Source organism: Cucumis sativus, chromosome 7 (assembly GCF_000004075.3).
Source record: "Cucumis sativus cultivar 9930 chromosome 7, Cucumber_9930_V3, whole genome shotgun sequence".
Lineage (NCBI taxonomy): Eukaryota > Viridiplantae > Streptophyta > Magnoliopsida > Cucurbitales > Cucurbitaceae > Cucumis > Cucumis sativus.
In genome coordinates, this window is record NC_026661.2 from 5,829,141 (window position 1) to 5,852,994 (window position 23,854).

General features: G+C 36.2%; 3 protein-coding genes across 5 annotated transcripts; 1 reads left to right on the forward strand and 2 right to left on the reverse strand.

Annotated features, from left to right (window-relative positions):
* Positions 1 to 3,005: 3,005 nt before the first annotated feature.
* Positions 3,006 to 15,179, reverse strand: LOC101212540 (EEF1A lysine methyltransferase 4). Of its 3 annotated transcripts, none has more exons than XM_031889014.1 (8): positions 14,999 to 15,177; positions 5,742 to 5,832; positions 5,570 to 5,666; positions 5,219 to 5,357; positions 4,604 to 4,686; positions 4,368 to 4,502; positions 4,180 to 4,284; positions 3,006 to 3,330 (listed from the first exon to the last, which is right to left on the reverse strand). In XM_031889014.1, the coding sequence occupies exons 2-8, from the start codon at positions 5,825 to 5,827 to the stop codon at positions 3,319 to 3,321; spliced, it is 657 nt and encodes a 218-aa protein (XP_031744874.1). In that variant the 5' UTR covers positions 5,828 to 5,832; positions 14,999 to 15,177; the 3' UTR covers positions 3,006 to 3,318. The 3 variants fall into 3 exon arrangements, with proteins under 3 accessions (XP_031744874.1, XP_031744871.1, XP_031744873.1); XM_031889011.1 differs by having other exon boundaries at positions 3,006 to 3,335; positions 14,999 to 15,172; XM_031889013.1 differs by lacking the exon at positions 4,604 to 4,686 and having other exon boundaries at positions 3,006 to 3,335; positions 4,368 to 4,564; positions 14,999 to 15,179.
* LOC116405185 lies at positions 6,016 to 9,594 on the forward strand. The gene is made up of 3 exons (XM_031889009.1): positions 6,016 to 6,296; positions 6,750 to 9,209; positions 9,299 to 9,594. Exon 2 carries the CDS (start codon positions 6,778 to 6,780, stop codon positions 9,196 to 9,198), a length of 2,421 nt encoding a protein of 806 aa, XP_031744869.1. The 5' UTR covers positions 6,016 to 6,296; positions 6,750 to 6,777; the 3' UTR covers positions 9,199 to 9,209; positions 9,299 to 9,594.
* LOC105435109 lies at positions 10,526 to 13,579 on the reverse strand. The gene is made up of 8 exons (XM_031889010.1): positions 13,513 to 13,579; positions 12,868 to 12,876; positions 12,634 to 12,780; positions 12,237 to 12,548; positions 12,020 to 12,163; positions 11,478 to 11,936; positions 11,272 to 11,367; positions 10,526 to 11,173 (listed from the first exon to the last, which is right to left on the reverse strand). The coding sequence occupies exons 1-8, from the start codon at positions 13,576 to 13,578 to the stop codon at positions 10,628 to 10,630; spliced, it is 1,779 nt and encodes a 592-aa protein (XP_031744870.1). The 5' UTR covers position 13,579; the 3' UTR covers positions 10,526 to 10,627.
* Positions 15,180 to 23,854: the final 8,675 nt, after the last annotated feature.

Genomic DNA, 23,854 nt, shown 5'->3' on the forward strand with positions numbered 1-23,854 from the left:
ATTTTCAAACCTTGAAACGTGTACAGCCGCAGCATACAGGAGTACGGTCGAAGCAATGAGAGTCACAAATGCTTTGATTCCAAAATTCCGTTCCTTTCCTACGTGATCTCAACTTCACACCCACAATTATCAACATTTAATTTTCAACTATTACAAACACAAATCAATATATAAAATAAAATTTATCACTAGGCAATCTGCCCATTTTGAAGCTTATTCAATTTTGCTATAAATCTTATTAAATTCAATCTCTACCTATTGCTATCTTATTCTTTGTCATATATATTTCATAAATAACTTAAAAGTAAAGTAATTTTGCTTACTGGTCCTTCACAAGCATCACAAATTTGTCTGTAATTTCCCATACGCATCCTAACAAAACATAAATAAAAAATCTTTTAATTGTTTGACCACAATCTGCTTTTAATTCGATTTCAAAAGTTACATTTTTAGATAAACGAGTTTTAAAAGAGATAATGAATAACTTTACAAACTTTTATATTCTTATTACATATTCCATCATTCGTTTGCTTTTATTTTTAACTTTGGCCATCAATTTACCTCTCTCCTGCATGCAACTACACAATACCTTCCAGACTTCAATATATACTAATTAAAACTTATTTCATAAAATCATTTAATCATTTCTTTTACAGATTTGAATGTAATCAATATGAATGAAAATCTGACCACTGTTGAACATAAACGGAATTGTAAAGCACGACAAAGATGGAAAAATTGAAGATTTGATTGAAAATTGTGAAAATAAAATAACTCAAAATGTTCAATTTAACATAAGCTATGGATTACATTATATTAAAAACTTATTCCTCTGTTATCGAATCCAATAGATTAAAGGTTCAAAATTAATAAATATGACTTGATTTGGTTTTGATAGGAATCACCAGCCTCAATATCATTCAACTAAACTAGCTCAAGTGTAACTTTCCAAACAAAAGATTAAATGTGGTATTTTTTTTCTAATCCAGGATAACGTTGGAGCAAAAGTGATCAATTTAAATATTTTGATATTTATATGAAAGAAGGAATGACCTGTCATAAGTTAAGTTTGATTGTTTCAAACTTTCTTTTATTGCTTTAATAATGTCTCTCTCTTCGTCATTGTTTTCTTCTAAATAATGGTAGGAAGAAGAAGCTTCATCTAAATTGTTAGGATTAATTAAAAAAAGAGGAATAGAAATGGTAATTAGTTGGATGAATTAGAAAATAATTACTCTCTTATGTAGAGAAAAATAAATATAATTTTATTTTAAACATACGTGGTTTATAACATAAACTTCCAATTTTATTGAATCATATAATTGCATATACGTTTTAGTATTTGTCATCTCTTTAATATCAACTTATATACATAATATATGTAAGAGAAAATCTTTATAAAAGAGGGGAATACCAAAATGGAAAAAAATTAATATTAAAAAAAACCTGTGGCCACAAAATGATAATTTTGTTTGTGGAGATGGAGAAGAGAGAGCTCTACAGCACAAGCTATATCATCAATTTCGTCTTCAACCACATGTTCTTCCTGCGTTCACTTTTTTTTTTATATATATATATATATAAAGAAAATATCAATATATATACACAAAAACTAAAAAGAAAGCATACCATGTGTTTATGGATTTAGCACACAAATGTGAAAATTAAGTATATAAAAAAACTATCTAAATTTGGGGAAATTGTAAAAATAGATGGAATATATTTAGAGAAGAGACTTTATAATGATCATATGTATTTTATATTGCAAAAAAGTGGGTAAATTGAAAGGCCTAATATAATTGATTAATTAAAAACTTGTTTGCACGCTGGGAAGATAATTAAGTATTATCATTAAAAAGAGAGAGAAAGAAAAAGGGAGGGAGCATTTAGTAAATTTATGTATGGTAGTAATTTGAATTTTCAGCATGCTCTCAATTGGAGTGCATTTACTTTGAAGATGAGACCAATCTTTTGGTTGAAAAAGGTAGATACACAAATGTCTTATTCAAGATAAGAAAAGATATCTCTTTTAGAAAAAAAGTGAATAATTGGCCTATCAAGGTTCCGAAGCTGCAGCCTTGGTCGCATTATTAGCACGACGCTCTAACCAACTGAGCTAATAGGCCAACTATTTATAAATCAATTTTAGATGTTTTAAATGTTCCTATAAACTATATACTATAATATTACATAACAATTAACATGATCATAAATTAGTTCATAATAATTTATTGGATAATTGCACCTAGTTAACAACGGTTAAAATTAGAATCCAATTTAAGAATTTTGTTAATAAACACATATTTGAAAACAAGAAATACATTTCACTCCTTGTTTTCAACTACCATAAAATATATATATACTTTTTTCAAATTCTGTTTTAACATTCAAATTTAATCCGTACTTTAAATAAACTTTTAAATTAGTATCTATTGTTAGATTGAAATTATAAAATATTGATAAGTATAACAAAACGATAAATACGGTTAAATTTGCTATCTTCGATAATTCACTTAATAATAATTTTCGTAAAAAAATGTTTAAAAAATTGATAAATAATGTTAAATTTGCTATCTTTCATAATTCTCTTAATAATAATTTTCGTAAAAAAAATGTTTAAAAAATTTATAGTTGAAATACTAATCAAAGCTAAATTTAATTATATATATATATATAATAACTAATAATAGAAACTAATTTTATGTTTTAGTGAAAATATATGAAATACATTTAGAATTTTATAGATTAAAATAGAACAAGTCTCAATTACATTGAACCAAAACGGTACTTTAACCCAAATGGAATGAATGTGTGCAAAATTTAATTTGGTTTTAAAGGGTATACGTACACGTTTAAGACTGAATACCCTAAGGGTTACTTCATTTTTTTTTATATATAAAAAAAAAAATCTTTTGGAGGCATGACTAGAACGATTTAAATTTAAATTTCATGTAACCGACAATCGAAAATAGGAAAAAAAAAAAAAAAAAAACAATGAAAGTAACTTCCTGTAAATTGTGTCAAATTGATACCATTGAAACACAAAACTGCAAAAATAATCAAATATGACTTGTAATGTATAAAGCCGCAACAATTTAATGCGCAGAGTTAAAAACTAATGGTCACGAGAACGAACAGTTTAATGGAACTATGGTTAGTTTAATGTACAATTCATCAAACAAAAATGGATACAATAATACTACTTTCTAGCAATTCAGCTCATCAACGTCGGTTCTGAACATGTAATCTTCACCCTCTAGCTCGTCTTGAAGTAAACAGACTGATGGCTCATCAAACCTCTCACCCTCACCTTTATCACTAGGCAACCGCCTTCCCTGGTAACATTGATTTCATTATTGGTTTCATTTAACATTTCAGAAACGAACGATATACATGAACTTTTGTTACCAATTGCTGAAACATACATAATCAAGTCAAGAATGACCAAACATACTCAAAAAGACAACCGTCTCCCCTACGAGTTTACATATGAATTCTTTCTGGAAAAGACTTTTGATCGACACAAAAACCCAAACTCAGGTTGTTGAAAATCCAATATATGGCTCACAAGAGGAATCAAATCCTTCTTGTCTAAACTATGCGCTAGGCTTCTATAAAAGGGATACCTAAGTACGGTTCATAATTTACAAGTCTATCAAACAGATGGTTCCCAGATCCTTGATAAGGTAATAGGGTCACACTTTGAAACTGCTTGAAAAGGTAAATACGGAGTGTTGGGAACACAAACACCAAACTGATGAGAATGCTAGGCCTCCGGCATTTCTTCATTGTGAGGAGAAAAGGTTACAAACAGCAATTAGCTGTTAGTTAAATCAGTGTGTAGGGAACATATGTTGGCCATTTGTGTTGGTCCTATACAAAATTTCTTGTTCTGTACTTTTCTATTTTGGCCTAGAATGTGAGGTCAGTGAGTTCATGAGCACTAGAAGAGGTATCAATGTCCATTATTGTTGTATTTTGGCCTAGAATGTAACGAAAGTGTGTTCAAGTGATCTCGAAGAGCTTGGTGGCCACTAATAATGTATTTTGGCCTAGATCGCATTAGCACAAGTTTCAGTGATCTCGAACAGCTTCGTGGCCATTGTTCTTAGGATAAACCCTAAATGACCTATTTGATTTATTGCACAAAAACAAGAACATCTGTTCTAAGTTTCTAACCTTACACAAGGTATAGAGGAAGTAGTGAAATCCATCGCCAAAAGTACTGCACTCAAATGACCATGTAAATTCTGGAGCATTAAATAAGGGACGCCTGAAATGCGGCTGGAGAGGATACAGATCATATTAGATATGAGTAATATAAAAGCCAAGAAGGAATATAAGTTCCAAGAATTTCATTCTAAAACCTGGCCAAATGTAATTGAGACAAAAATGCCATCTTTCTTCAAAACCCTATGAACACCTTCCAGCACTGCCGTGACCTTTGCCCGAGTGGATGGTTGAGGATTCCATGGGTCACCACCATCCACGAACAGAACATCCTTCCAAGTTATGAACAGCAGAAGAAATGATGAATTAATACAGCAAATGCAAATTCCAACATCTGTAGGTAAAACAAAACTGCAACAAGTTGAGTAGTTACCATGGTTCCTTTCTCGACAACGACATCAAAACACTCATTGCCAAAAGGCATGTCTAGCATGTCAGCTTCTAGCACCTTTATTTCTGACAATAGAGGTGATTAGAGAGAAAATGAATAAGGTGAGAAAAAGCACTCAGTTTTTAATGTAAAGAAGTTGAAACAAGGATCAACCATTGCATCTAAACCACAAATGTTCTATAGCTAGTTAACCTAAGCATAACTCCAGTGACATAAAAACATGTATCTTCGATCAAATCTTCCACCATACATATTGTTGAACGTTAAAAAACATTGTTCTATAGCTACAAAGCTAAAGCGCTTGCAAAATGTAGTTTCATCTGCACAACGGCACAACCATCCGTTCATGTCCAAGGTAATTCTACTACATTATATAAGATCTAGTTACACTTACATATATGAATGCAGAATAATGTTCTTCTAGTCTAGACTTGCGGTTCATATTTGATTTCAACCAATGAGAATTGATAGAAAGAAGTGCACATCCCACCGGGACTGACAATCAAGCCAAACACAAGAAAAAGCATCCCCCACTACAAAGAATATGAGAAGAAAGACAGAACCGAATGCATATTTTGATGAAGACCACGAGCTCACCTTTCATACCCTTCAAACGTAAACGTCTTTGCATTTTCTCGACGGCAACAGCAGACAAATCAATGCATGTTATATCAGTGATTCCATCGTTGTACAATTCCTCAGAAAGTTTCGAATTTCCACTACCCAATTCCAATACCTAAAACGATTTTTTTTTTTTTTTTTAAAATCAATGCCATCACCAAGAAAGCGAGATTATTAGAGTGAAAGTTCATTCAAGCAATCAAAACAATCATAAAAGTTTCGAAAACCGATGGATGATGACGTTTCAAGCTACCTGATAATGGCAGCCAGGTTAGTAAAAATATCTAATCAAACTATGCAGCAGAGAGAGAAAGGAAGAGAGAGTACTGATGAATCAGGTTTTAGAAGAGGAAGTATAAGATGACGAAAATGAGAATAATCCTTAAACCACTCATAATGCTCTTCCTTAGAAAAACGCTCGTCCCTGAAGTACACACATCATCATTAGAAACTTGCGAAAATTAAATCAGAAGCAGAGACGAAAGAGAAGAACAATGACCAGTATTTAGGATCAAGGTAAGCCAAAGCAGTTGCAGGAGCAACGTTTTCATTCTGTGCGGATTTGGGATTTTGGTCCGTACCCATATGAACTTTCTCGGGAAATTGACAAAAATAGGCCAAAAATGGGGTATAAATAGAGTTTTAGGATTGATTGTAGAAAAGTTGAGATTTAGGATAAATTGGAGGTGAAATGACGAAAATACCCTCTTTTAATTTTAATTCACATTTGCTCTTCTCTTCTTTTCCAACCCCTCTCTCTCTCTCTTCAATGTCATTCACGTGAAGAAAAAAAACAGAATTGCGAACGCAGCCTTCTTCTCCTCTCCTCATAGATTACGTAAAGGGAAAAAAAAAGAAGAATCCTTCTCTTGCAGTCTCATAGATTACGTAAAGAAAAAAGAAGCATTTCTCCTCCTTCTCATAGATTATGTAAAGGAAAAAGAAAAAAGAAAAACTCATTTGCGATTCTTCTCCTCTCTCAAAAGTTTGTCAACTTTCCGCTTTACTCCGGTGTCGTTCATCATCTACTCCGGCGAACATCTCACGCATTGTGGTTTGTTTTAATTTTTAAATCCGAATCTGAATTGTGTTGTGTTATATGTATATATATTTTTGCATCTTAAATGTATAAATCAAATATTATTTTTTATTGTTTCAAGTTGATTTAGGGTTGATTTAAGGTTGCTTTATAGATGTTTCAAATGATGTTAGCAATTTATCATTATTATTATTTTATCTCGCAAACATCTGGTAGACATCTCGCAAACATCTCGCAGACATCTTGCAGGTTCTTAAATTGAAATGTTTAATCTGAAATGAATTGATTTAGGGTGACTTTTAGCTATTGTTTTTTGTATCTCGCAATATCCTAAACATTTTGTAGCTGTCAAGATCGTAAACATGTAGGGTGTGACTATGCACGTTTTATTTAGTATTTACCTACTGTTTTTTAATAAACTTTGTTTATGTGATATGTCAAATGCTAACTTCAAATCATTTTTTGCAGCAATTGAAAAGTATAAGGTGGTTTAAGGATGTCACATATTCCCATGTTAGTGCGTTACGGTGGTATGTGGGATGAGAGGCGAAGAAAATACGAAGGAGGCATGTTAAAAGGCATCGTTGTCAGTAAAGAAATAACACATAAAGATTTACAGGCAGAATTATATGACCTTGCAGAAGTTGACCCTTCAAAGTTCGACGTAATGATAAGATGCATATATGAGATAAAAGTGGAACACGAAGCTCCTACATTTGAGTTAAGCAATGACCGTGATTTGAAGTTTTATCTTCTTAGTGAAAATCCATTAAAGGTCCCTTTATACGTCTCATTTGAGCCTAAAAGTAATCAAAGCAAAAAAGTGTTAAGCAAAGATTACAATTCAGTATCTGGCAGCAACCAAGCTCATAACTTAAACCCTCATCCTCCAATTGTAATGGATACATTAAATGAGAATGAAGTCCATGTTCGTGAAGTTGAAGTTGGCTTGTGTGATAACGTGATAGGGACCACTTCGGCTATATGGGAATCATATGAGTCATATGATTCGAAAGATGAGACTTTTACATGGGAGCCAGTAGAGATGAATAGTGAATCATTTGACATCCCACAACATAGAGATGGTCCTACAAAAGATTGCAAAGGAAAATCTAAAGTTCGTTACAGCTCTTCTAGCCAAAAGTTGAAGACAGACATGAATGATTGGTCCGAAGAAAGCTCTACAAGTGAGGAGTTTGATGTAGGACAAATATTTTTTTCCAAAAAAGATTTGTCAATGAGATTAAGTGTCTTGGCAATGAAAAAAAATTTTCAGTTTGTAGTAAAAAAGTCTACAAAAGAGGTTCTCTTTGTTAGATGCATTGACAACAAGTGTGGTTGGAGACTGCGAGCGATGAGATTGAAGGATTCAAATATATTTAAGATTAAAAAGTATGTCAAAGTTCATTCGTGTTCTCTTGACGTTTTGAATCGTGACCATAGGCAAGCAAAATCTTGGGTTGTTGGAGAATTAATAAAGTCAAAGTTCAAGGGAGTCGGTCGTCTATACAAACCGCGTGATATCATAGAAGACATGAGGCAAGACTATGGCATAAATATGAGTTATGAAAAAGCATGGCGCGCTAGAGAAAATGCGTATGAACGAGTGCGCGGGTGTCCTGAAGAGTCATATAATCTATTGCTTAGATATGGTGAAGCTCTCAAACTTGCAAATGTAGGTACAATATTTCACATGGAACTTGAAGATAATCGTTTCTTCAAATATCTTTTTATGGCTGTTGGTCCATGTGTTCGAGGATTCTTAAACTGCATTAGACCGGTTATAGTCATGGATGGAACATTCCTTAAGAACAAATATCGGGGTCAGTTGATAGTTGCTGTTTGCTTGGATGGTAACAATCAAATTTATCCTCTTGCCTTTGGAGTGGTGGACAGAGAAACAGATGCTTCAATACAGTGGTTCTTAGAGAAATTGAAAGGTGCAATAGGAGAGGTGCCTAATCTAGGCTTCGTGACAGATCGAAAAACATGTTTTTCTAAGTGTATTGCATCGGTTTTTCCCTCCGCATTCCATGGACTTTGTGTCCAACACTTGACTCAAAATTTGAATGATAAATACAAGAATGACACTATAGCTACTTTGTTTTACAATGCATCTAGAACATACCGTGAATCAACGTTCTCAGAAGCGTGGAGAAGTATTCTTGCATTTCCTAATGATTCAGGAAAATATTTAAACGATGTTGGAATAACACGTTGGTCTCGTTTTCACTGTCCAGGAAGACGATATAATATGATGACAACAAATATAGCAGAGTCCATGAATTCTATACTGAAAGAACCTAGAGATTTGCCTATTGCTTCATTCCTTGAACATGTTCGAGCTTTGCTACAACGTTGGTTTTGGGAGCGTCGAGAAGAAGGCATTAAAGTGACGTCTACATTGACTAAATGGGCAGAGTTAGTTCTACAAAAGAAACAAGAACGAGCTTTGACAATGAAAGTCAACCCAATTGATTGTTACCAATTCCATGTTAAAGATTTAGATAAAGAGGAGGTCATAAATCTTCATACTCAAGAGTGCACTTGTAAGGAGTTTCAAGCTGAGCAACTACCATGCGCACATGCCATTGCTGTTGCACGGGATCGCAATATAAATGTTTATAGCTTATGTGCTAACTATTACACTAATGAATGTTTGTTGGCAGCATATTCGGAGGCCGTCTACCCAGTTGGGAATCAGTCGGAATGGAAGACAACCGAAGAATATGTACATATGACTGTCTTACCTCCGAAAGTAGTCAAAAGAGTTGGTCGACCGAAGAAAAAGAGGATTCCAAGTGTCGGTGAAGCACCAAAATTGCATAAATGTGGTCGATGTAAAGAAACAGGCCACAATAGATTAACGTGTACCAATCCAATTTCATACATCCAGAAGTCGAGCATACAAGATTAGTACCCGTCTTGGTACGTAGTAATAGTTTTATACTTGCTTGGTTTGTGCTTGCGTTGTTTGCATGATCACGATGTAAAAAAGGTTCATTTTTTTAATGCAGGTGGAAGATGCTTATAAAATTGTGTCCTGTGTTGTTTGCAAGATCACTAAAGTCATCTCACTGACAATTCTAAGTTGAAGACTTTTCTTCTGCAACTTCAAGACTTTCCTTCTCTTTTTTTTTTATCCTACAGTGAACTGTTTATAGAATATTTACTCCTTTGGCATTTCAAGCTTTTTGAGAAAGACTTGAAATCCTATTATGACAATATTGTGTGCTTTAGAACTCAATAAATGCTCTCCTTTTGCTACTGCAGTATTAATGATGCAAATCTTGCTGATTACTTTTAGTTTTTACATTCATCTTCAAGGTTCAGCCTCTGTTAGTTTTTACAAGGTTCAGCCCTTGCTGATTACTTAAAGGTTCAGCCCTTGCTGCATTTGAAGCCTCTTGCTGATTACTTAAAGTGTGCAGTAGTAATAAATGCAAAGCTTTTGCTACTTTTAGTTTTTACAAGGTTCAGCCTCTTCAAGCATATGAACCACCATTTGCATGAAGGGCCTTGTAGATGGAATCTTAGTCGTGCAGCGAAGTGCGATCCTTACCACTTTGACTGCGTTCTCCACTTTGATATGCTGGGATCTACCATCTCTTTCAGATTACCTTTTAGATATCTCATTCTGCTTTCCTGTTGTTTTCCTGGCAGTTGTCTTAGAAAATGGGCTTCTTTTATGTTGGTACTTCCATTAGAACAACTCCAAAGCTGCAAAGAATAATGTTTGAACAATCCATGAGAAGTAAATAATATTGTGTGCTTTAGAACTCAATAACTGCTCTCCTTTTGCTACTGCAGTAGTAATGATTCAAATCTTCAAGCATATGAACCACCTCTTCAAGCATAGTAATCTCAAGCATAGTAATCTCAATGCAGTAGTAATGAGTTGACTCTGAAAGTTCAGGTAGTAGCAAGACTGAGCTAATTTTAAGTAATGTATAAAGCCGGCTGGTTAACAGCAAAGGTACAGAACAAGACACAGATCAAAATGCTGCTATTGGTAATGAGGATCAATTGTTCGTACATAAGATGTTTTTATAATGAAAACCTGCTACGTGAGGCTATATATAAATCAGTTCCGCAGCCACCATAAACCTCTGCTCCACCACCGGTAACACATCAAGAATGTCTATATAAAAGTTCTGCACACTTTACAATTTTTCACCTGCATTGTTGTACATTATATAAAAGTTCTGCACACTTTACAATTTTCCAAGATAATGAAATAAAAATTGCATACCAAAAAACAAAAATGGTCTTCATTCCATTATATAAAACTATTTATGTACATAGTTTGGAACATATACAATTCCTTCAAAAGTTGAAACTGAAAGTCAATACATGGGATTGTTGGTCCATAATTGAAATGCCAATTGTTTTCTAAAATATGACATGTTTTCTTGACATAATGTAGCTACATCTAAACCAGAAGCTTCATATTCGAAATACTTAATTGTAAATACACCACAATCACTATTGTTGCGTTGAAGTGGAATGGAGTCGACAATGACAAGTGGCCAAGGTTCCTTGTGTGTTGATGATCCGCCTCTCCTAACAAAGAATCCAGTAGCATCGAGCAAATTTGGCACCATCTCTTGAATTGGCTCTAATATGCTTCTCATATCTTCGGCACTCGTCAGCGACGGAAGCGAATCCCATACCTTAACTTGACAACGTACCAAGTCCAAGCATAATAGAATCCAATGATTGCCATGGATATTGAATGGAGAGTAAATGTAATCAACATTCACCCAAGGATCTTGACAGTCTTGTTTTGATCCGACAACATAGTCAACCAACCGATACTCCTCCTTCCAGTGAAATGGTCGATTCTCTTTAATACATTCTTGGTATTCAGGCCACTTCGCAACTAATAGTCGCTGGAAGGAAAAAAAACACACATGCATGTATACAATGAGACAATAAGACAAATATCAAAAGCAAACTCAGTACATAAAGTATGGTTGCGAGTACAAACCATGAATAGTGTGTCTACAGTTGTGAAGTTTTGAGCAGTAGGTATCATGGCTGTCTTAATGTTGAAGCGAATGAGAAGAAACAGTGCATCCAAATGCTAATAGAAACAAAATAAAGCATTTAATTCGGTTATGCGATCAAACCAACTTCTTGAAGGTACTAAGTGCTCTAAAACTGTAAATAAGAAATAATGAGAAAAGTTCTAACCTCATCCGCCAACCACCGACGACACATGAACAAGTCTCTGAAAAACTCCTTCGATTTTTTCCCGTGAAAAGTTTCACGCACCTCATCTTTCGTACGCTTGTCTGTGATCCAAGCTCTGAGTCGATCTAAATGGGCGTCAGGTATTTTGTGCATAGGATCATAGACGGATGGTTGAGACTGAGAGGTGGTGGTGATTGATTTTGTAGTCCGTTTATCTAAAGCTGTGAAGGGGGTTGACAAGTATACACTTGCACGCTTGCTACGTGCGGGCCGAACATGTGGTCGTTCAGTGGATAATGGTTCTATTTCCATGACGTCTGAATCAAAATAAGTAAGACTTTTTACTCCAATTTCCTCGTTCAAATCGTCAACGACGTCTACTGGCTCCTCCGAATGAATATGAACCTTCTTATCCAACTCATCCATTGTGTCATCCTCCGTGCGGTTTGCTTCGACACCCTATGGAAGGTCAAAATGCATTACTAAGGATAAAGCATTAGTAAGGATGATTTTCACCCCACTACAGAACTTTGATTCCTAACCTGCTTTTGACGTTCAACATGTTTCACCCCATCACTTGTGTCATCCTCCTTGGGCATCCTCAACCAAGAAGGTGTACCGGGTGTGTCAACATCTTCGGTCTGGGCATCATGACCTTCAACTCCCGTGCAGTCTCCTTCTTCACCCTTTGGAAATGTCAAAATGTATTGGTAACGTTAAACAAACTTTGAAAATGTTAAACAAACTTTGATTCCTAACCTTTTTTTGAACTTCAAGGTGTTTCAATATAGTCGACAGCATTGATTTTAGGCTTTCACGTTCATTCTCGAGAACCGCTACTCGATATTTGAGTTTTCGAACAACTTCTTTCATCTTAGACTTCCACTTCTTCTTTTTCTTACTCTTTTTGCAGTCATTGTCATCATTACTAGCTTCTCCTGGTCGTTTTGAATCACCATTCTTCTCAGAAACGGTGTTATATGGATGAGTTTTCTCAACAAGTTCCCCTGAAGACATTCTTAGATGCTCCTCCTCTTCAGGCATCATCTCAATTACCACGTTAATTAAGAACTACAAAGTGGAAATGTAGTTAGTTAGTCAAAACATAAAGGAACAAAGTCATGCATTCGGTAAGTTACTGTTTGTTGATACTTACCATTGGTGAGTCAAACACCTGCCTCTGTAGGACATGAGACTTCGGCGATAGTTCGCACACCCACCTCAGCATTCGTGGTATTGCATCGTTGCTTACTTTATGTACACCACATTCAGTGATGGTTGGTATAGACTCATATGCCCAAACCTATTCCATGTTCAACAAAACAAGTTTAGCAAGTGTCCCAAGATATATGTATATATAAATATGTGCATAGGAAGTAAAGTAACATACCTGTAACGCCTGCGGAAATCCCATGACAGTATATTTTGTCTTAGTTGATTTATTCTTTCCCTTCGCATGTTGCATGTCCAAGGCTCGTTTTAAGGCAGAAAGTGTACGTCCAAAAACCAACCCTCCCCAATCGTAATTGTTAAATGTGGTCCAATCATCTGCAATCCTAAATAAAGTTCGGTCCACTTTCGTCCGCCTATCTTTTCCTAACAATGACATCTCTATAAAGTAAACTAGAGCTAATTTAACTATGTCATCGTCATCGTCATCCCCCTCGTATTCCACAAATGTGTCCTCTAAGTCACTTATATAAATACACTTTTTTTGTTCGAAGAACTTCTCCAACAACCTACTATTCCCAACCAAATCAATAGGCTCTGGTTGAGAACTCCATAGACCCGTCATCATATTAAATTCTCTCCTTCCAAAACTGCACACGACTTCTCCTATCTTGAAACTTATGTGATCAACCCTTTCATCTTCCACCTCTCTTAACAATAAGTAGTGGATGAGCGGCCCATTAAAGATTATATTCAGATCCAAAAAGTGGCCGAACTTTGTATTTCTAAATAAGGTTAATTGATCCGGTTTCAATTTAGCCTTTATTGTACGTGTACTGTTTTCTAAATGTGCTAAACTACTTACTATAGACTGAAAATGATGAGCAGGGTCAATCTTGTACATGGGACCGTTAGTTGATGTCGAAGCCATACTGAGAACCTGCATAAAAAAAAAAAACTAATTAAATATAATTGCATAAGAGACTTACTTAACATGGATGCACTAGCATCTTGGGACTTCTACTCAAAATTTTGGAAGGTGAGAGATAGGTGCTGATAGGTGAGAGATGATGAAAAACTTCAAGGCAAAGTTGCTAAGTCTAATAGAATTGCTAACCCTATAGCCTTAACACCTAGTAGACTAGCTAAACATGCATTCTAAACCGTTTAGGAAGTTTACACTCTTATATTGGGACTTCTACTCAAAATTTTGGAAGGTGAGAGATAGGTGCTGATAGGTGAGAGATGATGGAAAACTTCAAGGCAAAGTTGCTAAGTCTAATACAATTGCTAACCCTATAGCCTTAACACCTAGTAGACTAGCTAAACATGCATTCTAAACGGTTTAGGAAGTTAACACTCTTATATTGGGACTTCTACTCAAAATTTTGGAAGGTGAGAGATAGGTGCTGATAGGTGAGAGATGATGGAAAACTTCAAGGCAAAGGAAATGGTCTTTCAACAATGCAGCTTATGATAATGTCTTTAGAATACAATATTTAGAATGCATGTTTAGCACATATCTATTGTACTGGTAACTTTGCAGAGTTTATATGGGATACCAAATATATGTTCGAATTCAAGTTCTAAACTCCAAGGTATGGTTTTTCTATTATTACAGTACATTGCAAAGGAAATGGTTTTTCTTCCTAAAAACAGAATGGCTCCCACGGTTCTCTATGTCTGTGTGCATATGACATGCATTTCTTCTCCAAAATGTGCCAAAAACAAAAAACTCACATCTTAACAGACAACTTAAACAAACAAGATGGAATACTGTAATAATAAATAAGCTACAACAGACTAACTCTAAAAAAAAAACTGAGATTTTATTACTCACTTGACTTCAAAGATGATGGATACGGCACTGCCAATGTAGAGGAGTGGATAAGAAATGGAGAGGTCCGGTGAAAACAAACCTGAAATCGAAATGGATGGAAGTGGAGAAGCGTCCGCCGGAGATGAAGTCGAAATGGAGACCCGTGCAGAAGAAATGGAGACGTTCGGTGAACAAGTTGAAATCGGAAAATATAGCGGAGAGTCGTGAAGAAGAAATGGATGGAAGTGGAGAAGAAATGGACGGAAGAGAAAAACGTTCACCGGAGGCGGGAGAGAGTTGAAGAGGGTAACTGCAGACGCGGGAGAGTTCAAATGCGAGTTTACGTTTTTCTTTTGAACGGCCTTCTGTCTTCGCGGTTGAAGAAAAGGAAAAAGAAGAAAAGAGGAAGGAAAATAAAAGAGGGTATTTTCGTCATTTCACCTCCAATTTATCCTAAATCTCAACTTTTCTACAATCAATCCTAAAACTCTATTTCTACCCCATTTTTGGCCTATTTTTGTCAATTCCCCAACTTTCTCAAATGAATATTGAAGACGGATGATCAATCCACTCCCTTCTTCGTTTGCAAATTGCAATAAAGTGGAATTGGATATAGAGAAACCCTAAACCACTGATCTTCAATTAGGCCTTGGGTTGTTGGATGTCAGACCAGTTCAAAGGGGTGCCCAGTGACGTCTAATGGGCTTTCAGTCTCGGGAGAGATTGACCAATTTTACTTGGGGTTTATGTAGGGGTGTCAACAAAAATAAAGAACTTCTTCTTTTTAAAAATAGAAAATTTATTTTTAAATCATTAGAATAGAAAAAATTAAAAAATAAAATAAATAAATAAATGGAATGATCTCAAATATTTGAGCAAATTAAAAAACAATTAAAAAACAATCCTAAATACAGTTGTTCACCTAAAACCAAAATACACTATAATTAAATAACACATCATTGTTGAAATTGTGTACGTTTATGTATTCAAAGTCGAAAAAAATCCAGCTTCACTATCTTCCACTTTTCTAGATTCCACAAAATCTTCAAAGTCTTCGATTAGTTGCATAAAATATTGGAGTTCCAAGCTTCGTCCTCCTCAAAACCTTCAAAGCTATCATACATTCAATGCAAATCAAAAGATTTTATTAACTTCAAGGGGCTATTAAGAAAAAGTACAACAAAACCCCAACAATCACAAAGTCACTAAAATCCGGTGACTGATGAACCAATGATAGCTGGAAGTTTTGGTAGAACTGGTGAACCAATGGTTCTAAATTGGGTCATCTCTTCGTAGGCTAATGCATTGGTCTTTTTTTCAACGTTTTCGTGCCAAAATAAAAACCGACTCCCGGGCATATTTTCTTCGGCCTTTATGGGAAAAAAACATTAATGCCACTAAAAATGAGGCTACCCAGTAGTTAGGTCTGAATTTTCGAGACTCTCGACATCGCTCTAAATTGGGTCCTCTCTTCGTAGGCTAATGCATTGGCCCTTTTCTCAACGTTTTGGGGTGAAAATAAAGACCGACTCCTGGGAATATTTTTTTCGGCCTTTATGGCTAAAAACTTTAATGCCACTCAAAATGAGGTCACCAAGTAATTAGATGTGAATTTTCGAGACCCTCGACATCGTTCTAAATTGGGTCCTCTCTTCGTAGCCTAATGCATTGACAAATTTTTCAACGTTTTGGGGCAAAAATAAAAACCGACTCCCGGGCATATTTCTCTCGGCCTTTATGGGCAAAAAACTTTAATGCCACTCAAAATGAGGACACGCAGTAGTTCAATGTGAATTTTCGAGACCCTCGACATCGTTCTAAATTGAGTCCTGGAAACCCATCTATATTGCACCCTGTATGACAGAAAAAAAAGCCCAGGACCTACGGGTCGGGTGGGGCCCGTTCGTGGTACACATCGGTGGCGCCAAAAATGGTCCAAAAATGGCCAATGCTTTAGCCTACGAAAAATCGGCAGATTTTTAACCATGTGAAAAAAGTCCCAAAAATTCACGTATAACTATTAGGTGGTCTCACTTTGAGTAATATGAAAGTTTTTTCCCACAAAAACCGCTCGGAGATGCCCTAGACTCAGTTTTTATTTTTCTCCCAATACTTTTCTTCGAATGGTTTAGTTATTTTCTTTGATTTTGTGGAACCTATTTAGACCGATGATAGTCGGCGGATAAGTGTGCAATCCCATCTACTTTTCACACTGTATGACACAAAAAAAAAAAAAAAAGGCCAGGGCCTAGGGGTCGGGTGGGCCTCGTTCATGGTGTCCAATAGTAGCGCCAAAAACGGTCCAAAAATCTGCCGATTTTTAACCATGTGAAAAAAGTCCCAAAAATTCACATATACCTACTAGGTGGCCTCACTTTTAGTAATATGAAAGTTTTTTTCCCACAAAAACCGCTCGGAGATGCCCCAGACTCAGTTTTTATTTTTCTCTCAATACTTTTCTTCGAATGGATTAGTTATCTTCTTTGATTTTGTGGAACCTATTTAGACCAATGATAGTCGGCGGGTAAGTGTGGAAACCCATCTATATTGCACACTGTATGACACAGAAAAAAAGCCCATGGCCTAGGGGTCGGGTGGGGCTCGTTCGTGGTGCACAACCGCAGCGACAAAAACAGTCCAAAAATGGCAAAAGGTTTAGCCTACGAAAAATCGGCCCATTTTTAACCATGCGAAAATAGTCCAAAAAATTCACAGATAACTACTAGGTGGCCTCAATTTGAGTAATATTAAAGTTTTTTCCCATAGAAACCGCTCGGAGATGCCCCAGACTCAATTTTTATTTTTCTCCCAATACTTTTCTTCCAATGGTTTGATTGTGTTTCTTTGATCTGGTGGAACCTATTTAGACCGATGATAGTTGGCGGATAAGTGTGGAAGCCCATCTATATTGTACCCTGTATGACACAGAAAAAAAGCCCAGGGCCTAGGGGTCGGGTGGGGCTCGTTCGTGGTGCACAACGGTAGCGCCAAAAACGGTCCAAAAATGGCCAAGGCTTTAGCATACGAAAAATCGACCGATTTGTAACTGTCGCGACGTGATCGCTACGCGGAGCTGCCGACCTTCCCGTTTATTTTATTTTAATAAATAATTTTGGAGTCACCACCAATCATATTAAGGTGTGATTGGTCACCAAAAAAGAAAAAAAAAAGAAAAAAGGGTCTACGTAAATTCAGAGATTTAAGCTCGGGAGTCAGTTGTGTGTAGGGAAGGTGTTAGCACCCTACAACACCCACAAAATGGTTACCCAATTTTATCTTTTAAATTAAATATAGGGGTTCACAAAACAAAGTTTTTATTTAGGTTTTGTTTAAATGTCCAATGTTTATCAATTCATATCGAAGAAAGTAAAACCTAAGCATGAATTGATAATTATGGGTGGCACAGGAGCCATTAGAAAAATGAACTTTATTTTTGTTTTAAAATATTTTTATTCACCTTAAGAATATTAAGATACCAAAACTTGATATTTTAATATCTATCATAGGTGTTTAATGAAAAATTTCATATATCTAAAATTAATAAATTCATAGAAAATACTACTCAGTCTCATTTAAAATATGAAATGTGTTTATTTAAAAACAATCTATTAATTAAATTTCAAACGGAAAAATTTCATGTATTCATGGATTTTAAATTATAAAATCCATAAAAAAACAATACTTTTTCTCTAATTTACATTATTATATTTAAATTAAAAAATGAATAATAACAATGACAAAACATTATGAAATTTGAAAAATACTTAAGTGTAATATGCTGAGATAAAATAAATACATTAATAATATATGCAAAATGTAAAAGATATTAATGTAGGATGCAAGATAATTAATTAATACAACAAATGCAAGATAATTAATTAATTCAAAATGATGCAAAATAATTGATTAATGCAGGATGCAAAATAATTGATTAATGCAGAATGCAAAATAATTGATTAATGCATAATTAAACGAGGATACCAAATGGATATCAAATAATAATTAACGGTTGAATGTCAAAGTAGGTTTGACCCAATATGCAAATAAATAATATTGCAAATAAATAATCACACCAAAATGAATATCAAATAATTATAGCCAGATGCATACTGATTAATTAATACATCATGCAAATAATTAGAATGAGTGAGTGAAAATGTCACATACAAGTTCTAATTAATTAATAGGCCAATTGAAAAATGGGTGTTGCCAAATATTAATTATATCATGGATAATTATTAACATGGATAATATATGGATAGCAGTAATTATTAACGCATTATGCCATATGGATATATGGATAAAGTAATTAACAAAGACGGTAAAATGGATGCCAATGACGAATGAGTATTACCAAATACAGGATGCTAATTGATTAATTATGCATAATTATTAAAGCATGTCATATGGATATAAGTAATTAACGGTAAAATGGATGCCAATGAAGAATGAGTATCCAAATACAAATACATGATGCTAATTAATTAAAAAGAAATTAACACAGAATGGATGCCCAATAATAAAAGGAAATTAACATAGAATGGATGCCCAATAATAAAAGGAAATTAACACAGTGGATACCCAACAATTAAAAAGAAATTAACATAGAACAGAATGTTCAATATTTAAAAAATAAAAAAATAAAAATTTAATATAGAATGGAAGGTAGAATGCTCAATATTAAAAAAATACAAATAATTAAATTAACATTTCAAATCACTGTAAAATGATGAACACGAAAGTTCATAATTAAAAGCAGTATCATCAAGCAAGAATAAAAAGAGAAAAAAAAAAACTTACCAGCAGGTCTGCCCTTAAATGCCAAAGGTTATTCCTTTTAATCTTCTTTCGCTCTTCACCTCTTTCTAAATCCTCAAATAATAAAAAAAAAATTCTCCCTTTCTTTTTTCCCTTCCCTTTTTATAAGACAAGGTCCATTGTTTTTTTAGATCATGAGATGGAGTGCAGACTACAGAGAAATAGGAAGAAAGTGGGAGAGAGGGAGAAAGTGATAGAGTGGGAGAAAGTGGGAGAGAGGGAGAAAGTGATAGAGTGGGAGAAAGTGGGAGAAAGTGGGAGAAAGTGGGAGAGTGATGACGAAAAAAAATGGATGGTTGAGAAAAAATAGGAAGGAAACAACCCTTTTATTATTATTTTTTATTTTTTATTATTATTTTTGTTTTTAAAATATAAATTTAAAATTCAAATTCAAATTTAATTTCTTTTTCTTTTTCTTTTTCCTTTATAATAAATAAATATAGGACAAAATACGGTATCTACAGTAACCATGCGAAAAAAGTCTCAAAAATTCACAGAAAACTACTATGTTGCCTCACTTTGAGTAATATTAAATTTTTTTCCCACAGAAACCGCAAGATGCCCCAGACTCAGTTTTTATTTTTCTCCCAATACTTTTCTTCCAATGGTTTAGTTGTGTTTCTTTGATATTGTGGAACCTATATAGACCGATGATAGTCGGCAGATAAGTGTGGAAACCCATCTATATTGCACCGTGTACGACACGTAAAAAAGCCCAAGGCCTAGGGGTCGGGTGGGGCTCGTTCGTTGTGCACAACCGTAACGACAAAAACGGTCCAAAAATGGCCAAGGCTTTAGACTACGAAAAATGGACCGATTTTTAACCATGTGAAAAGAGTCCAAAAAATTCACAGAAAACTACTAGTTGACCTCACTTTGAGTAATATTAAAGTTTTTTCCCACAGAAACCGCTCGGAGATGCCCCAGACTCAGTTTTTATTTTTCTCCCAATACTTTTCTTCCAATGGTTTAGATATGTTTCTTTGATATTGTGGAACCTATATTGACCGATGATAGTCGGCGGATAAGTGTGGAAACCCATCTATATTGCACCGTGTATGACACGGAAAAAAGTCCAGGGCCTAGGGGTCGGGTGGGGCTCGTTCGTTGTGCACAACCGTAGCGACAAAAACGGTCCAAAAATGGCCAAGGCTTTAGACTACGAAAAATGGACCGATTTTTAACCATGCGAAAAGAGTCCCAAAAATTCACAGAAAACTACTAGTTGACCTCACTTTGAGTAATATTAAAGTTTTTTCCCACAGAAACCGCTCGGAGATGCCCCATACTCAGTTTTTATTTTTGTCCCAATACTTTTCTTCCAATGGTGTAGTTGTGTTTCTTTGATCTTGTGGAACCTGTTTAGACCGATGATAGTCGTCAGATAAGTGAGGAAACCGATCTATATTGCACCCTGTATGACACAGAAAAAAATTCTAGGGCCTAAGGGTCGGGTGGGGATCGTTCGTGGTGCACAACGGTAGCGCCAAAAACGGTCAAAAAATAGCCAAGGCTTTAGCCTACGAAAAATCGACCGATTTTTAACCATGCGAAAAAAGCCCTGAAAATTCACAGAAAATGACTAGGTGGCCTCACTTTAATTAATATTAAAGCTTTTTCCCACAGAAACCGTTCTGAGATGCCCAGACTCAGTTTTTATTTTTCTCCCAATACTTTTCTTCCAATGGTTTAGTTGTGCTTCTTTGATCTTGTGGAACCTATTTAGACCGATGATAGGCGGCGGATAGGTGTGGAAATCCACCTACATTGCACCCTGTATGACACAGAAAAAAAGCTCAGGGCCTAGGGGTCGGGTGGGGCTCGTTCGTGGTGCACAACGGTTGCGCCAAAAACGGTCAAAAATTGGCCAAGGCGTTAGCCTACCAAAAATCGGCCGATTTTTAACCGTGTGAAAAAAGTCCCGAAAATTCACAGACAACTACTAGGTGGCCTCACTTTGAGTAATATTAAAGTTTTTGCCCACAGAAACCGCTCGGAGATGCCCCAGACTCCGTTTTTATTTTCGTCCCAATACTTTTCTTCCAATGGTTTAGTTGTGCTTCTTTGGTCTTGTGGAACCTATTTAGATCGATGATAGGCGGCGGATAGGTGTGGAAACCCATCTACATTGCACCCTGTATGACACAGAAAAAAAGCCCAGGGCCTAGGGGTCGGGTGGGGCTCGTTCGTGGTGCACAACGGTTGCGCCAAAAACGGTCCAAAATTGGCCAAGGCTTTAGCCTACCAAAAATCGGCCGATTTTTAACCATGTGAAAAAAGTCCCGAAAATTCACAGACAACTACTAGGTGGCCTCACTTTGAGTCATATTAAAGTTTTTGCCCACAGAAACCGCTCGGAGATGCCCCAGACTCAGTTTTTATTTTCGTCCCAATACTTTTCTAAAAATGGTTTAGTTGTGCTTCTTTGGTCTTGTAGAACCTATTTAGACCGATGATAGACGGCGGATAGGTGTGGAAACCCATCTACATTGCACCCTGTATGACACAGAAAAAAAGTCTAGGGCCTAGGGGTCGGGTGGGGCTCGTTCGTGGTGCACAACGGTTGCGCCAAAAACGGTCCAAAGTTGGCCAAGGCTTTAGCCTACCAAAAATCGGCCGATTTTTAACCATGTGAAAAAAGTCCCAAAAATTCACAGACAACTACTAGGTGGCCTCACTTTGAGTCATATTAAAGTTTTTGTCCACAGAAACCGCTCGGAGATGCCCCAGACTCAGTTTTTATTTTCGTCCCAATACTTTTCTTCCAATGGTTTAGTTGTGCTTCTTTGGTCTTGTGGAACCTATTTAGATCGATGATAGGCGGCGAATACGTGTGGAAACCCATCTACATTGCACCCTGTATGACACAGAAAAAAAGTCCAGGGCCTAGGGGTCGGGTGGGGCTCGTTCGTGGTGCACAACGGTTGCGCCAAAAACGGTCCAAAGTTGGCCAAGGCTTTAGCCTACGAAAAATCGGCCGATTTTTAACCATGTGAAAAAAGTCCCGAAAATTCACAGATAACTACTAGGCGGCCTCACTTTGAGTAATATTAAAGTTTTTGCCCACAGAAACCGCTCGGAGATGCCCCAGACTCAGTTTTTATTTTCGTCCCAATACTTCTCTTCCAATGGTTTAGTTGTGCTTCTTTGATCTTGTGGAACCTATTTGGACCGATGATAGGCGGCGGATAGGTGTGGAAACCCATCTACATTGCACCCTGTATGACACAGAAAAAAAGTCCAGGGCCTAGGGGTCGGGTGGGGCTCGTTCGTGGTGCACAACGGTTGCACCAAAAACGGTCCAAAGTTGGCCAAGGCTTTAGCCTACCAAAAATCGGCCGATTTTTAACCATGTGAAAAAAGTCCCGAAAATTCACAGACAACTACTAGGCGGCCTCACTTTGAGTAATATTAAAGTTTTTGCCCACAGAAACCGCTCGGAGATGCCCCAGACTCAGTTTTTATTTTCGTCCCAATACTTTTCTAAAAATGGTTTAGTTGTGCTTCTTTGGTCTTGTGGAACCTATTTAGACCGATGATAGGCGGCGGATAGGTGTGGAAACCCATCTACATTGCACCCTGTATGACACAGAAAAAAAGTCTAGGGCCTAGGGGTCGGGTGGGGTTGTTCGTGGTGCATAACGGTTGCGCCAAAAACGATCCAAAGTTGGCCAAGGCTTTAGCCTACCAAAAATCGGCCGATTTTTAACCATGTGAAAAAAGTCCCGAAAATTCACATACAACTACCAGGCGGCCTCACTTTGAGTAATATTAAACTTTTTGCCCACAGAAACCGCTCGGAGATGCCCCAGACTCAGTTTTTATTTTCGTCCCAATACTTTTCTAAAAATGGTTTAGTTGTGCTTCTTTGGTCTTGTGGAACCTATTTAGACCAATGATAGGCGGCGGATAGGTGTGGAAACCCATCTACATTGCACCCTGTATGACACAGAAAAAAAGTCCAGGGCCTAGGGGTCGGGTGGGGCTCGTTCGTGGTGCACAACGGTTGCGCCAAAAACGGTCCAAAGTTGGCCGAGGCTTTAGCCTACCAAAAATCGGCCGATTTTTAAGCATGTGAAAAAAGTCCCGAAAATTCACAGACAACTACTAGGCGGCCTCACTTTGAGTAATATTAAAGTTTTTGCCCACAGAAACCGCTCGGAGATGCCGAGACTCAGTTTTTATTTTCGTCCCAATACTTTTCTTCCAATGGTTTAGTTGTGCTTCTTTGATCTTGTGGAACCTATTTAGACAGATGATAGGCGGCAGATAGGTGTGGAAACCTGTTTTGGAGTTTGTTCGATCTGTCCATGATGATACAAATTTGTTATGATCATACTGCATTTTGAAGTTTTGGGGTATTTTTCTTCCATTTCTTTTCTTCTTCCAATTTCTGCTTATCTTTTTATTCTTTCTTCTGTATATTATTTTCTAATGGTCACTTGTTGTGCAATAGCTTTCTTTTAAGTCATTGGCTACTTGTTGTGAAATGGTGTCACTTCTTAGGAACGTTTTGGCGAGCATGGATGCTGTTTATTTTAGTTGGACGCCCACTGCAAAATCTGTTTTG